Source organism: Haemorhous mexicanus, chromosome 9 (assembly GCF_027477595.1).
Source record: "Haemorhous mexicanus isolate bHaeMex1 chromosome 9, bHaeMex1.pri, whole genome shotgun sequence".
NCBI classification, from domain to species: domain Eukaryota; kingdom Metazoa; phylum Chordata; class Aves; order Passeriformes; family Fringillidae; genus Haemorhous; species Haemorhous mexicanus.
This window is the reverse complement of record NC_082349.1, coordinates 29,454,156-29,469,743: the sequence shown is the minus strand read 5'-3', so window position 1 is coordinate 29,469,743 and position 15,588 is coordinate 29,454,156. Positions and strand designations below refer to the sequence as shown.

At 45.2% G+C, this 15,588-nt stretch overlaps 2 protein-coding genes across 2 annotated transcripts in view; both read right to left on the bottom strand.

The window, feature by feature from the left end:
- Positions 1–1,324: 1,324 nt before the first annotated feature.
- DARS2 (aspartyl-tRNA synthetase 2, mitochondrial) lies at positions 1,325–15,580 on the bottom strand. Its single transcript, XM_059854731.1, has 17 exons — positions 15,366–15,580; positions 14,201–14,300; positions 13,382–13,448; positions 13,029–13,130; positions 11,866–11,961; positions 11,103–11,226; positions 10,071–10,117; positions 9,280–9,386; positions 8,463–8,532; positions 7,740–7,919; positions 7,263–7,370; positions 6,024–6,086; positions 5,700–5,852; positions 4,625–4,843; positions 3,619–3,729; positions 3,323–3,398; positions 1,325–2,213 (listed from the first exon to the last, which is right to left on the bottom strand). Exons 1-17 carry the CDS (start codon positions 15,433–15,435, stop codon positions 2,026–2,028), a joined length of 1,881 nt encoding a protein of 626 aa, XP_059710714.1. The 5' UTR covers positions 15,436–15,580; the 3' UTR covers positions 1,325–2,025.
- The window catches only part of KLHL20 (kelch like family member 20), a 32,178-nt gene continuing 30,794 nt past the window's right edge, over positions 14,205–15,588 (bottom strand). Inside the window, exon 13 of the mRNA XM_059854734.1 lies at positions 14,205–14,300. Within this exon, the coding sequence (XP_059710717.1) occupies position 14,300 (1 nt within the window). The 3' untranslated portion in view covers positions 14,205–14,299. The remainder of the gene's footprint in view (positions 14,301–15,588) is intronic.

Genomic DNA, 15,588 nt, shown 5'->3' with positions numbered 1-15,588 from the left:
TTGAGAGCAACTTATTTCTTATGTTCCATGACCTCAAACAAGCCTATGACATCCCTGCTTTGGGAACACAGAAAATTCAATGAAAATTCCATGCAAATCTTAATCATACTACCAGTGAAGAAACTAAATCAGAAAATCCAGCATCCTCTAAAGCAGCAGTCTGAATACAACACATAGCCTGCAGTGGCTGCACTTTGCATCACCACTGACAAGTCAGAGAACAAAAATATCTGGTATAACTGCCCCAGGGTGACTCTCCTCCCTGCAAAAACAACAAAAATTAAAAATAACTGCTTTTAAAGTCACAGAATGTCCTCAGCTGGATGGGACCCACAAAGATTATAAAGTTTATCATGGATCTGCTTAGGGATCTGTTTTTCAGGTCAGCTTCTCTCTGAAAACTGATCCTCACTCCATTACTGACAGCTTCTACTCAGAGAAAGAAAAAAAAAAAGGTTAACTACAGATGAATTGATTTCAAGTAGAAATAAATAGCCCATATGAGGAAAAAATGAAGGAATTCAGTGTTTGGCTAAAATGAATGTGAATACAAATCCAGGATTGTTCTGTTTTGCCTTAAATAATATTTAACCAGTTCTGAGACTGAAAATAACAATCATGCCAGAAACAAAGTATTTTTCTTTTACACATGTAACTGCATCATTTTAGAATCCATAAAGCAGCAGCAAGTCAGCTCTAGTGTCACTTCCTATGGATAGTACTCAAAAAACCCCAAAAACCACCCTTGAGGAGAAGAGCTGCCTGCATTACTGATTCTTATCAGCAGGACAGTTCAGTATTTAAATAACAACTGTGAACACCACCATGCAGTGTTACCCCAGGATGTGGAGACTGAAAGAGTGGCCAACCCTTGGAGCAAACCTAGATGTGATGATCTGCAGGACAGGCTGGAGCTCAGTGTCAGCTCAGTCAAGAACTGCAGTCTTCCTTCCGTCCTCCAGCACCTCCTCTGGCATGTGCCTCCTGCTGTCCTTCCCAGCTGTGACACAGGAACTCTCCCTTTTCTTCCTTTGCACCATCTTCATCAAGGAAACTCTTTTCCTCAGTTTCACCTCCACCTCTCCTCAGAGCAGTCACTGTGGATGTTCTGGTGTGGGACAGGGATGAACAGTTCCCTGGGAGGAGCTTGCTGCTGCCTCACTCCCCACTGCAGCAGCAGGTTTGCAGGAATAGGCAGAGCTCACAGAAGCTCATGCTGTGCTCCCACAGATTTCTTGTCATCTCCTGGAGGGACCAGGGGTCACAAAGCCAAACTGACAGCTTGCTGTTGCAGAGAAAGCCCAAAGCTACACTCAGGCAAAACCACACTGCCAGGTAAACTTTATTTATAAACATACAAACTCCTGAATGACTGTGCTGAAAGCACCAGGACCACAGGCCCCAAAGACAGATCAACACCTCTTTGATGAGTATTACAAGGACAACTGTTGCAAACATCATCCATGCTTCTCTCCCTCTCCTTTGAAGGGAAAACACAGCTGAGTGTGAATTCCCCATGGCAAAGTTCTGCATGATCTGGTATCCTCCAACAGGAGACAAGTTGCTGGCTGAGCTGAAGTTTGGCTGTGCAGTGTTCAGAGCTCCTGGTCCAGCAGAGTTTTATTGTCACAGTGCTCAGCTGATTTAACGAGGATCGTGATTTAATTCCTGCCAGGGAAGCTATCTCCTCCAGATTGTAGGAGGAATACTTTACAAGGGACATGTAAAAATTGGGAAAAAACAGGACCCATCTTCCCTCCGATATGACATCCTAAGCAAACAGTCTCAATATCCTATGCTAAAATTATGTTCTTTGCTATTGCTTTTTTGCATGTCCTTCCCATTACCTCCCAAAGATGAATTCCTATCAGGAAGATCCCTTATCTACTTCCCACTCCATCCAGCACAGTGGAGTTGGACTGTCCCCCACCCTGCCACAGCAGCTGATATTTTCTCAACTGAATCCTGGCCTTTAGAAGCTGTAACCACCTCTGGTCTGGATCAGCTTACACCACTGGCATGAAGTCAGTTCTTCTTTGCCTCTTTTTCTTCAAGAGGCCAGGAAACCTGAATGTGATATGGCTCCAGTTCTTCTGGAGTGACATAGTCTGGAGCATTGCCCATCAGGTCTCGTCCCCTGAAGGATTTTGGAAAGGCAATGACGTCCCGGATACTTGGAGCGTCAACAATGAGAGAGATCAGCCTGTCAAGTCCTACAAGCAGAAAACAAATTGGTGAAACACTTGAGTTATGGCTCTGTATTACCTCCCCTGAGTCAGAAAAATCAGGAAGATTGAGGAGGTAATATCACTGAGCTTGAAGAAAAAGAATGAAGCAAGTAAGGGAGGAAAAAAATTAATCTCAGCTGGTAGCAGAGAAGCAGATTTGCCTCAAGAGCAGAAATGTCTACCAAAATAAAGCTTCTCAATATTGCAGGAAGCTCTGGAACACACAAAAGGCTGCAGGACACAGAAAGCAAACACAGCATAACAAAACTTGGGCAGCTGAATGGCAGAACACTGGCAGGGCTCTACTTTACAGCTCAGGGTTCTGCATCAACCAGTTTGGATGGATTACAACTACTAAGAAAAATTCAAGAGGAACAAAAGGCTCTGGGTGACTGGATGGAGGAAAGTCAAACTGCAAGACCACAGGTTAAAAAAATGCCTTTGTTTTTTGTAGGCTTTTTTATTTTGGTGAGGGTAGGGAGGGTGCTGTTGGTTGGTTGAATTTTTCTCCCCTCTTTCTTTAAACAATGAACTTGCATTATTCTAGGGAAAAAACCAAACCTTGACATTTTCTGAATTCATGAGCAAAACAGGTAAGGAGAGAAGGGAAATGAGATGGCAGCAGAGGGGAAGGGTATGAAACACAAAGTGCCACAGCTGTGCCATGCCTCCAGGCAGGCAGCACAGGGATCCTGCTCTGGCTGCACAGGAATGGGAACAAAGCTGACCCAACCTCACTGAATACAGGGTTTGCAGATCAGCAGGTAAGGACCATCCTTAGAGCCACCAATGTCCTTGCTTAAGACCTAAACCCCACTGTCACTCTGGGGAGGAACACCCCAGCCTTCTGCTCTTAGTGACCAGACCTCTGTTTCTTTCCACAAAGCTGCTGCAGAGATGGAAGCACCAAGGCTTTTCCTAACAACCATGAGCCTGCTTCCCAGGATGTAGTATGAAAATAAAAAACCAACCAAAAAACAAAAGAAAAACAAACAAAAACCCACAAGAAACAAACAAACAAACAAAATCCAAACAAACAAACAAACCCCAAAAACCATTAAAGACCTGCATCTGTAGAACTACAGATCACCTACCTAAAGCAATTCCTCCATGAGGTGGAGCTCCAAATTCCAAAGCCTCAATTAGATGGGAAAGCACCTCAGAGTCCTCCTGCAAAAATCACATTAAGAGGTGTCACTGGACAAGCAATGCTCCTCCTACTAGCAACACAAGATGAAGGTACAGTGAAATCATCCATTGCTCTGGGCTAGGAGTTACGTCTTTATCTGAGAAGACGATGAGTGTTTCTTTCAGAATACGCAATTAATATTTCAATTAATCAGTGCTTTTAAATCTCCAAAAGAGCATTAGAGGCATCTGTAGGTGTTACCTTCAGCACTTTCTCCAGCACAAAACGCTGCTGTTCTGCACTGTGAATTCTGATGGAGCCACCTCCAACCTCATTGCCATTCAGCACAAGGTCGTAGTGCTGGCTACGGACCTGCAGAGAGACAGAGACAGGCACCTCTGTGAGGCTGGCCCACAGCTGCACCTAAAAACAACCTGCACAGAGATGCCAAAGACACTGGCAATGAAGCCCTGGAACTGTGTCAAACTGCTCTCTCAGGGGTACATTGCAATTCAGGTACCAGTCCTGCTGGAGGCATGGGTGCCTCAGATGTGGGAGGAGAACAAATTCTGAAAGGTTTGTCAAACCTGAAGAAAATGAGATAGGTCAGAATATAAGATTTCTGTTTCCTGACAGCTCCTCTGGCAGGGGCACATGTGAATACTTGCCATCTCTTCCAGACACAGACAAGGTCATTAAATCACACAATGGTTTGGGTTGGGAGGGACCTTAAAGATCCCCTAGTTCCAACCCTCTGCCATGGGCAGGGACACCTTCCACTATCCAAGGCTGCCCCAAGCCCTGTCCAGCTTGGCCTTGAACACTGCCAGGGATGGGTCAGCCACAGCTGCTCTTGGCAATCTCTGCCAGTGCCTCACAGGGAAGATTTTTATTCTAATACCAATCTAAGTCTACACTCTTTCAGTTTAAAACCATTTCCCCTTGTCCTGTCACTGCCTGCCCCTGCAAAGTATCCCTCTCCAGCTCTCTTGTAGCCTCTTTAGGCACTGGAAAGGACTCTAATGTTGCTCCTGAGCCTTCTCTTCTCCAGGATGCACAACTCAGCTCCTTCAGCCTTTCATCATAGCAGAAGTGAGGATCATCTTAGCAGCCTCCTCTGGACTCATTCCAACATATCCACATCTTCCTTGTGCAGTCAGTCCCAGGAAACATCATCTCCTTTTACACTAAACTCAGCTGCTGCTTGCCTGGTTTTCCATGGGAGCAGCTGTAAAAGAGCCAGCACAGCAGGCATGAAGTTGGTTACCTTTGTGGGATCAGAATACAGGAGGCTGACATCTGAAGGATGAGGGGCAGTGAAGGGGTGATGAGCAGATTCCAGCTCGGTGGGATTCTCAGCCTTAGGGAGGAAAAGGGGGAAATCCACCACCCAGAGGAAGTGAAAGGCTGTGGGATCACGGAGTGCCAGCCCAGCTGCCTCCAGGAGGTTGGCACTCAACAACCGCAAGGCTCCCAGGGCAGAGCACTGCAACAGAGAAGGGAGAGATGAGACAGGGTGGTTCCACCATCAGGGAACTCACTCAAACACCCACCAGACAAAGAGTGTTCCATGAAGAAAGCACCACAGACAGCATCAGCTGGAGTGCATTGCTCCCTTGAACACTTTAGCCTCGTATCCTGAAATGTATCACCTTCCTGCTGAGGCAGCAGCAGCACCAGGGTTTGACAGAGACCAAGTAAGGAGCTTGGAAGTTCATGTTTTTCCAGCCACTTCATCTTCAGAATTTTCTTAGACTAACCTCCAGCTCCACACATGTGGATTAACTGGGGGACCACACGTAAGATCCACGCTTTGCAGACAGAGAAATGAAGGCACAGAAGAGAATGTTGGCTATTGAGCAAAATGTGACAGCTTATAATAAAACAATGCTTTGTTTTATTGTCTTATTTCTCTCTATTCTTGCCAGCAACATCTGATGGCAAGAATAGAGAGAAGGGCAGAAACAGAATCTCTCATCATTGCTGCTAGTAAGTCATGCACTTGTGGGAGACACAATTACCTAGCTGACCTCATTTTCCAATGAGTCTGATGCTTCAAAAATGAAGTTTAAAAAAAAGAGGGCACTGATTTGTTGCAGGGTTTTTTATATTTCAGGCTTCATTTCAGATACAAGTCCTGCCCAGAATTTGACTGGGGGCCATAAAAGTAATAGGCACATTTCATGCTTTATCTGCTGTTGCTATAGCTGCCGTAGCAGAGAAAGAGAAAATGAGATGATGACCTATTTTAATAATAAGAAGAACCAGACTAAGGTCAGATAACATCAAAACCATCATCAGCAACATTCAACTCACAGAGTCACCCAAGAAATGCCTCCTACCACTTGCTTGTGTTCTCCAGCTGCCAGCAGCACCACATCACCCTCCTGCATGTTCAGTGCTCGGATGAGCTCTGACTGCTCCTTCTCACCAAGGAACTTGGTAAGCAGGGACTTCAAGCTTCCATCAGGTCTGCAGATAATTTCCATGATTTCCTGGAGAAAAGTAAGGGTATGTTCAATGCAGTGCTGCCCTCTCCTGACTTGAAGCATTACATGCTCAGGCTCTGACTCTCAGCTATTAAAAATTGCTCTCTTACCTCCCTCTGCCTTTATCACACTTTGCCAATCACCCTTCCCAAAGCCTCAGAAGAGTTTCTGTCTCACCTGGTTAAACTGGGATTTTGCAGACTCCTTCAATGACCCCAAGTCTTTATTTGTAAGATACCTCTGGGGAAAGAGCAAGAGAAGACACAGCAAAGATCAGCTTGAAAAACTTGACTTGGTATCAAATCTACTGATTAAGCTGGTTCCAAACTTCTCCATTATTTTGTTTCTAGTTCAAGTTCTTATGAAGGCTGTGGAACAGGACAGGGTCCTCAGCACTGGGCTGGGTGTCTGCTCTGAGGGCTCCTTTCAGGAAGAGACCCCTCTAGATCTACATTTCCCCCCCTCTCACAGATAAATGTATCTGGTCAGCAGGGTCGGATCATTCTGCCTCCAGCCTGCAGGAACAAGGTTACACCACCACACTGTGGATGGGGAATGCAGAGCTCAAACTGGAGGAAGAACAGAGAAAAACAACTGGGCTGACTCTTGCATGCAGAACCAAGCAAGTAAATGAGGACTTGCATCAAGATCTTGATTTTTTTTTGAGCTACTCCAGTTCTAGATGCCACTTTTGTGTTGCTCTAACAAACACCTCTGTGCCCTCTCATGGGAAGCCACTAACTTGTACTTTGTGGCAAACTGAAAGGAATCCCAAGGGAAACCATGGCTACAAAGCCCTGCTCCCCAGATAAAACTCAACAGTCAGAGGATTTGTTTTTTCCATACTGTCCAAGCTACAAAGATGCCTACAGCCAGAATTAAATCTGTTTCCTTGCCAAAATGCAAGGCTGTGTCAAAAGTTTTCCACATCTATTGTCAGCCTTGGATTTGGTCCACAACATTCTCATGACAAGACACAAATTGTACCCAGAAATGCAGCTAAAGCAAAAAGGAGAAGGACACAGAACCACCTGACCCTTCTCTGCCTATCCCAGAGCTGTGCCATGCCCAGCTCCTAAACCAGCACAAATCTCCTGTCACAATGCACAATTTATTATTGAGATGCACATCAAAAAGCTGATAAAAAGCAAGGTGAAACCCCAAGAGGGTTCCTTATCCTCATGGGATCTTGCAGCTCTGTTGTTTTCCTCCTCTTCCTAAGGATAAAATACTCTTCCTGTTGCCTTATCATTCTTACACTACTCAGCCCCACCTAACATGGATTACAACCAATCCCTAACTCCCTTTATGAACACCAGAAATAGCAAGGAACATTTCCATACCAACAAAGGAATTCAAATTAGCATTTCATTTATTCCACATAAACCAGAAACAGGATCTAAGAGCATCACTTACCACTCCCTGAGGGATACAAATGGCTCTGATGGAGCCATGGGGGTAACTGAGGGCATTCTGCACAAAGTGAATGTTTGTTCCTCGTAAAATATCACTGATATCCACAATCTGACAAAGAAGAGAGCACAGGAAAAAGCACTGCTGGTAGGAATACAAAACAAAAGATCCTGCACCTGTGTCTTAACACCTTCCACACTATTCCCTTTTAGAAGCTTTTGCTCCTAAAACAGTCAAGATGCATTGCTCCCTAGCACTACATCACCTTTAAAATAAAGTTTTACTAGAACGTATATTTTTCAGTCAACTGATTAAATCCTCTCTTCTTCAGCAGACTGCACAAAGCAGCAACAATGGAACAGGCACCCTGGGTTAATTACAGCACTCAAAACTCCAGCCAACCATGTATCCATGACCCAAAGGTTATTAAAACACTGACTGAAAGGAAAAGCTGCAAGCTTTCAATGGGCAAACCCTCACCTTCATCCCAAAGCGAGTGTCTGGTTTATCAGTCCCATACTCAGCCAGTGCCTCCTCATATGTCATGGAAGGGAAAGGAGACATAATGGAGCCTCTTTCCTCAGGCCAGGAATGTTGCAGGAGGCCCTCTATGAGCCTCTGGATCCCAGCTTGATCTACAAATGACATCTCTATATCTATCTTAAAACAGAGAAGAGGGGGGGAATTCCACATTAGCTACAAGCTGTGCTTTCACAGTGCTACTTGGGAATAAAAAGCCAGCAAAACAAGAAACAATACACAAAATGACATCACAGCATGACTGCATTAGGCCAGGAATGTGCTTAGGATCACCCTCCAGGCTGATGACTCAGGCAACAACCTCCTCAGAGAGTGAATGAGGTAAGGATGACAAGGACACAGAAACAGCCTTGAGTGAACCAGGCTAACTCAGCCTGGGATTTCAAGGCTGAGGAATGGGATGTGTGACCTAGCAGGACAGGAGGAGATTGTATCATCAAAGTAAAATCACTGCTGCAACGCAATTCCCACATCTGCACCTGGGGCACCGCAGCCAGCCAAGGACAGGAACCACGCACCCATCCCACATCAATTTCCAAGGGTGTGGCTGTGAAACACACACCAAAGCAGCACCAGACTAGCACAGACTAAGCCCCCAGAAGGGAAAACAGCTCAGAGCCACTCGGGTTGAGGAGCAGGAGCAAGGTAGCAGAGGCTGGTTACCTGGGTGAATTCTGGCTGCCTGTCAGGCCGTGAACCCTCGTCCCGGTAGCAGCGAGCAACCTGGAAGTACCTGCAGTGACACTTTGACTTAGATAATGATTTAAAGTATCCTCAACTCTACTGTGGCTTTAGAATTGATCATAGAAAAGAGAAGGAAAAAATAAGTAAATCAGAGAGACAGGGCTTTGTTCCCACAGCAGATGATCTTTGTTCCTATCCCTTCAAAATAATGGAATTTTGAGTGGAAGCACCTCTATCAGCAACTGAATCCATCTCCAGCCATATGTTTCAGAGGCACATGGAGACTGCCAGGTGAGCTGTCCCCCAAGGGCAGCACACTCAACTCTTTATTCCACTCCACTCCAGGACTCTCCTAACAACCATGCAAAACTCTCAGACAAACCTGGCCTGCAGTTCACCATGTGAACAATTGTCTGTCTCCCTGCCCATCCATTTGATTTGGAGAAGTAAGCCCAATTAAAAGCTTTGCACTTGGGCACCCTGACATGCTTTTCCTTGTCTCAGTCATGCCCAGCCTCACCTGTAGGTTACTCCTGGAGCAGCTTTCATCACACATTAAATTTTCTGCCCTTCAGGCAGGCTCTGCTTCAGATCATTTAACACAGCAGTAAAGATTTCAGCTTTCCAGAACGATACATTTCATCTGACTATAAAGTCCCAAGTATTTAAGGATCCCTCTCCAAGACACAAATCCTTGGCAGTGAGGTTTTTTTTTTGGGAAGTTTCTAAACTTCACAGATAAAATAATCAAACCTTAGACAGGAGAACAGAGAACAGGAGGCCAAGAAACTCTTACCTGTCCATGCCTCCAACCATGAGGAGCTGCTTGAACTGCTGAGGACTCTGTGGCAGAGAGTAGAACTTGCCCACTTCCCTCGAGGGTACAAGGAATTCTTTGGCTCCCTGGTATCAGAAAGAAAATTTACAGAGTTCAGCAAGTAAGTGGCCCCAATTCCTGACTCTGGAACTGCAAGAGGAAAGGACCTATTTTTCCCATTATGAAATCTCACATGTGAGGAAATGTCTGTTTGTACATTACACTTCACAGTTGTTAAACAACTTGGTCCAAAATATCTGAAAGGAGAATTCTCTACCTTCTTCTCTGAGAGACTAATGTGTAACAGACCATCCAAGACTGGGGTTTAAATGCAAGAACTCCAGGGTAGCTGCACCAACAATTCCTCAGCTACAGCTCTCTTCTGACTATTTTTAAAATTAAAGAAATGGATATAAGATCAGAAATTAAATTTACCTGAGTATGACCTCTACTATAACCTACAGGTTAAGAGATAAATGCTGAAAAGACAGTGCTTTCAAGTTTTTTGGGTTTATAATCCCAGGACAGACTTGTTTTCAACATATGCGCTACAAGACAGAAGCTTACCTTGTTTGAAGGTTCAAAATTAAGACATGAGTTATCATCTCACCACTTTCTCTCCCTCTACTTTTAAAAGAATTTGTGGATGATATCAGAAGTTTCACAATCTGTTATTTAGCAAGGGAAAAGCAAAGAAGGCTGAGTGGCAACTGGAAATGATTCAGCCCTGACTGTGCACCTGTAGGAAGCCAAAAGCATCACATACATACCCCTGGGGTTCTTTTAAACAGAGTTGGAGTTTCTACATCCACGAACCCTGGGGAACAAACACAGAATATGCTGAGAGGAGGGAAAACTAACATGACAGAGTAGACTAGAGTAGGGTTAGTCAGCAAAATAGGTCATGTAGCACACCATGGAGCCTCTCCAAAACCAACACACTTTAATACTTCCAATAATTATTCCTATAATGACAGATCTAAAGGCTCTGAGCTACTCTCATGTCCTGCCAGAACTGTTGATGACAGAGGACTCCAAACAGGCTGAAAATGTGTTAATTCCCTATCTATTCTAAACCAGGCACTGATTTTCCAAAATGCGCATCCTGAATTTAAGAGAGGCAGAAGTTCTAAACAAAATCCATCCCTCTGACATGCCTCAAGTGGGTGACCAAAAGAGAGCAACTACCTGCAAAGAGTCTTTCTCATTGGAAACTGCTAATTTGAAACAGGTTGCTCAGAGCTTCATCCAACCTGGCCTTGAGCACTTCCAGGGATGGGGCAGCCACAACTTTTGTGGGCAGCTCTTTCAGGCCTGACAACATCCCACTAAAGACCCCACCACAAGGAGACATGTCTTTATTAAGTGAGACCAGTTTGGAGCAGCAAGTTGGTTACGAATCTCTGCCAGCACAAGGAAAAAGCAGCAGAGAGAGCTGGAATGTGTTGAGTTTGTGAGGGTCCCCAGGATGAGGTGAGAGATGAGAATTTGAATCCATGTTCTCAGAAGGCTTAACAAGACTGATAATGATAAACTCGTGACTGACTCCTCAGAGTCCAACACAGATGATGGTGATTGGTCATTAATTAAAAACAATTCAAATTAACTCAATCAAACATGCACCTGTTGGTAAGCAATCTCCAGCCACACTCTAAAGCAGCGAAACAGGGAGAAGCAAATGAGATAATATTGTTTTTTCTCTGAGGCTTCTCATCTTCCCAGGAGAAGAAATCCTGGCGAAGGGATTTTTCCGAAAACATGCCAGTGACAGGAATGTTTGCTGCTCCAAGCAGCTCCCTCACCGTGGAGGTTGCAGAGGTACTCGCGCATCCTCATCACCACGCGAGAGCGCAGCCGCAGCGCGGACTGCAGCCGGAAGCTGCGCAGGTCCAGGTACCGATACTGCATCCGCAGGGCCTCGGACTTCTGGGGAGGAGAGAGGATCAGGGTTAAGGGATAACATTCAAACTGTTTGTCCAGTGAAGGTGCTCCTAAAGCCACAGAGAAAAAGGAGAAGATAAATAAAGAGATGGTGCTCAGTTGCCGCAATGCACCCGTTATGCACAACCTACACCAATATGGCAATGGCTTGAAACAAAGAACCAAACTGCCCACAAAAGCTGGGGCTGCCCCATCCCTGGAAGTGTTCAAGGCCAGGCTGGATGAAGCTCTGAGGAACCTGGTGGCATCGCTACCCATGGCAGGGGGTTTGGAAAAGGATGATCTGTAAGGTTCCTTCCAACCCAAACCATTCTGGGATTCCACGAGTCAAACGAAACAACCTCATTTCACACTCAAAAACCCAGCATGGCCCCATTTCTTTCATTCTTTCCTTTGCCATCAGTGCTTCCAGAAATCTGGAATCATTCAAGTCCTGCTTTCTGCTTAGCTCTAATTGGAAATAAATTCTCCCAGCAAACAAACAGCACCCCTGTTCTAAATACCATCATTCCTCCAAAGTGAAGTGGGAAGAACCAGATTCAGCTCTCAGATGTTTTGCCATCACCCTGGGCAAATTCCCAATTTAGTGAAAAGCCACCACTTTGATAAGAAAAACACAGACACCTTGATAAAATCCTTGATTTCAAAAGGCAGCTTCTTGCAGGAGTTTAGGATCTCTGCAGTCTCTGCCTTCACTTCAATATCCCCTGTCGGCATTTTCTAGAAAAAAAGGCAAAAAAGTTAAAGTCAAAACAGTTGGACAATGGCATTTCACAGATGGTCTAAGGGAAAAACAGAAGCAATGTGATTACCCTCCCTGCCTTCTAACACAGTGTATAAATCAGAGAGTTTCTCCTAAGGAGAGATTTCTTCCAGATTTCCCTTCTGTTCAGAGAAACACAAGTCACCCCACCAAAGATGGCAGCTTCTTTCCCAGTAGCATACTGGTAAATAAACACATCAGCCCCAGCAAAACCACACAGTCTAAGTTTCAGTGAGCATGAGCAGCAGCAGCCCTTAATATTGAGTCAAAAAAGGCACATGATGAGGAACTTCTCAGAACTTCCAGTTCTAAACACCAGTTCTCAGAACTGGTCCTCTTTTGACTCCATCCCGAGGGAGAACAGGCAGCTCCCCTCACGTCGCACTGAGGCACAGCAAAGTTCACTTGATCCTGCAGGACTCTCACTATTTACCAGGGGAAAGGACACACAACCTTTCCACAAAACAAGAAATGAATAAAAGAAAGAAAGGCATTGCTTGAAGCCTGGATTTTAAGTGGACATCTACGAGATGGAGCAAAAAGGAGTTATGATCATAAATACAGTCCTCTTTTTAGACCTGCCAGTATTGTATATGTACAATACTGAAAGATCAGTCTGCAGCTGATTACAATGACAGCTGAGAAATGCAGAACATTAAAAAATTACTCAGCCTCTGTTCCCTATACAGGGAGACCAGCAGAATCAATAAACAGGTGGAACTCAACATGACAATATTTAATTTCAAGCAAAAGCAATTCCCACCACACTTTGAAAGCCTGGAAAATTCAGCATTATCCTTGCAAAGGGCCAGGATCCAGTTTAATTTGTGGGTGCCTGTAATGTACTCTGAGATTCTCCAGTGATCTGACATTGCACTGATTTCACCTCACACCATCTAAGCATGGGCTGTCACACAAGCAGAACCTGACAATGCTCTGACACAAAGCCCACCATAATCCCACCATTCAGGGGTGTTTCCTCCAAGGAATAAAAGCCCTGAGAACCCCCCCACCCCATCCTCACCGGATTCTCCTGGCCCTGGGGCCGAGGGGACACTGTCCCAGTGACTCTCACCACAGACTCCAGTGGGGCATTGGACAGCAGCTCCTTCACATGGGAATGTGCCTGCAGGGAGAGGACAGAGCCTCAGAGGAAATCAAGGAACAGGACAAAGGCACTGTGGCCAAGCACCTCAACCCAAAATCACTCTTAAGGCAGGGGAAACAGCACTGATGCTTCTGTTGCAGTGTCAGCTCAGGGCTCTCACGACACTGCAATCTACTTGTGAGTCACAGCACTCAGTTTGACAGAGTGGCTGCTGAAGCCAAGCTTCCAAAGGAAAAATAAAAACACAGACATGTTTTGGTAGCACTTACCTCATCCTGAGGAATGATGACCTGGGTCAGTCCCTGGAAATCCCTCAAAACCAGAAATAGGCCTTGTCTGATCCATGAAAAGCACAAAAGGAAGAAAATTTTTTTCACAAATTTAGTAGTTTCTGCTTTTTAAAGCACATGGCAACTGGCTACACTTTCAGTACCCTGCAACTCATCCCAAAGCACTTACAAGTACTGAATTATAGACACTTTTCCCACACCTGAATCTACCCTGAACAATTCATTTCACATTGTGACCAGCCTCAGACAACATGCAAAAAACCAGGAGAGGTAAGATTTTAACTTGAGCTTTCATACATGCAGAGCTGGGATTCTGGACACCTGAATTTTCCTGCTGGGAAACATCACTCAGCTAAAAACAATTAAATGAGCAATAAAACTAAAGTTCACGTGGAATAAAAACAACAACAACAAAATCCAATCATAAGTCAAGAAGGGAAACACTCGTCCCATAAAAAGTTCCACATGAACAACCTACACTGCCAGCTCCAGAACCATAAATCTTGATTTCTTCAAGCTGCAGCAGGGACAGCTGCCATTGTGCTTTTTCCATCAAAAAACTGTCCAATGGGACATGCTTGGGTGTCTTCAAAAATAAGATCACCACAACCACATTGCAATAATCCTAACTCCTTTTCCTGGGTCTCCATCCACAACTGGTCAAAGATGAGACACTCAGGACATCCTAAAATCAAAAAACCCATGCAGACCATCACTGGAGAGCAAAGGTGGATGAAACACAGCTTAGAGTGGATGTGGCAAATAATCACCTCCATTTTCACCATGGTTTGCACTCACCTTTGATACTGAACCCATCCATACAGGGTCACCTTCTGTCCCACGTGAGCAGCACGCAGCTCTCCACATGTGTTGGTTCGAGTGACAAAACTGTTGAAGTCTTACATAAAAATAAAAATTTAAAAAAATAATAATTAAAATATATATAATATCTCATAGCTTTTGCAGATGAGACAGAATGAGTTTTCCCTCCCAATAAAATTTATATATATGTGGAGAAGTTACTTCCTATATAGATCTGCACTAAGACTATGGCATAAACATGAAATTAAGCTAGCCTGAATGTATTTTAAACAGGGATTATTTATGTTTCTCACTTCATAAAGACACTTGAACATAGCCTTGCTGCAAACTGTTTCCCTGCAAACTTCAGAAGCAAGAGAAGCAAAACTCCCAGATCAATCCTGAGGGGTGCTGACAATTCCACATTTAAATCTAGAATCATAGAATAGTTTGGGTTTCAAGGACGTTGAAGCTCATCTCATTCAACCCCCCTGCCATGGGCAGGAACACTTTCCACTATTCCAGGCTGTTCAGAGCCCCATCCAGCCTGGCCTTGGACATTTCCAGGGATGCGGCAGCCACAGCTCCTCTCAGCAGGACCACGACCTCACCACCTACACAGGGAAGAATTTCTTCCAATATCCAACCCAAACCTGCCCTCCTTCAGTTCAAAGCCATTCCCCCTTGTCCTGCCACTGCAAGTCCTGGTGGTGACACAGCAGAACAGGGCTTAACAAACCAAGAATTCAACACACAGGGAGGACACGCACCATGCAGGTGTAAATTGAACAGTTCCTGCCTGAAACAACTGCAAGAAGGCCTCAACCACGGTTACAGAAAGGTTTGCAGAGATCCCCGTGTGCCTGTAATCACGGCCTAAGTCACAGATCCAAGCACAACCACTTACAGAATGTGCAAGAGGCTCAGCCTGCAAGGAGAAGCCTGAAGGCGTCACCTAGACATACATAAATAATTTCAAGAGGCAATCTCACTACCTTCATGACAGGCTTTAGAATAAAAAGAGATTTAGACAAGACACTTAATAAAGTGATACAGGGAAAATAACTCATGATATTAATCGACTCTGTGGACTACCCTGACCAGTACCCCGGGAGAAAAGGCTCCCAAACCTCGAGGGGACGGGGCCAGAGCTCCTCCTCACCTGGAGCCGCAGGTGCGGCGGCAGCGGCCGCCCGGTGCAGGGCTCGCACCAGCAGCCGGGGCAGCGCCATCCCGCAGCCGCCCCTCAGCCAGGAACACGGGAGGAGCGCCACAGACGTGCGCGAAGTAGAAAAACGTGAGCTCCGGAGGGGAAAAGGGAAAAGGGGGAAAGGGGGAAACCAGTTGCGCTACGAGCGCCTCCTCCCCTCAGCAGCGCCTGCCCC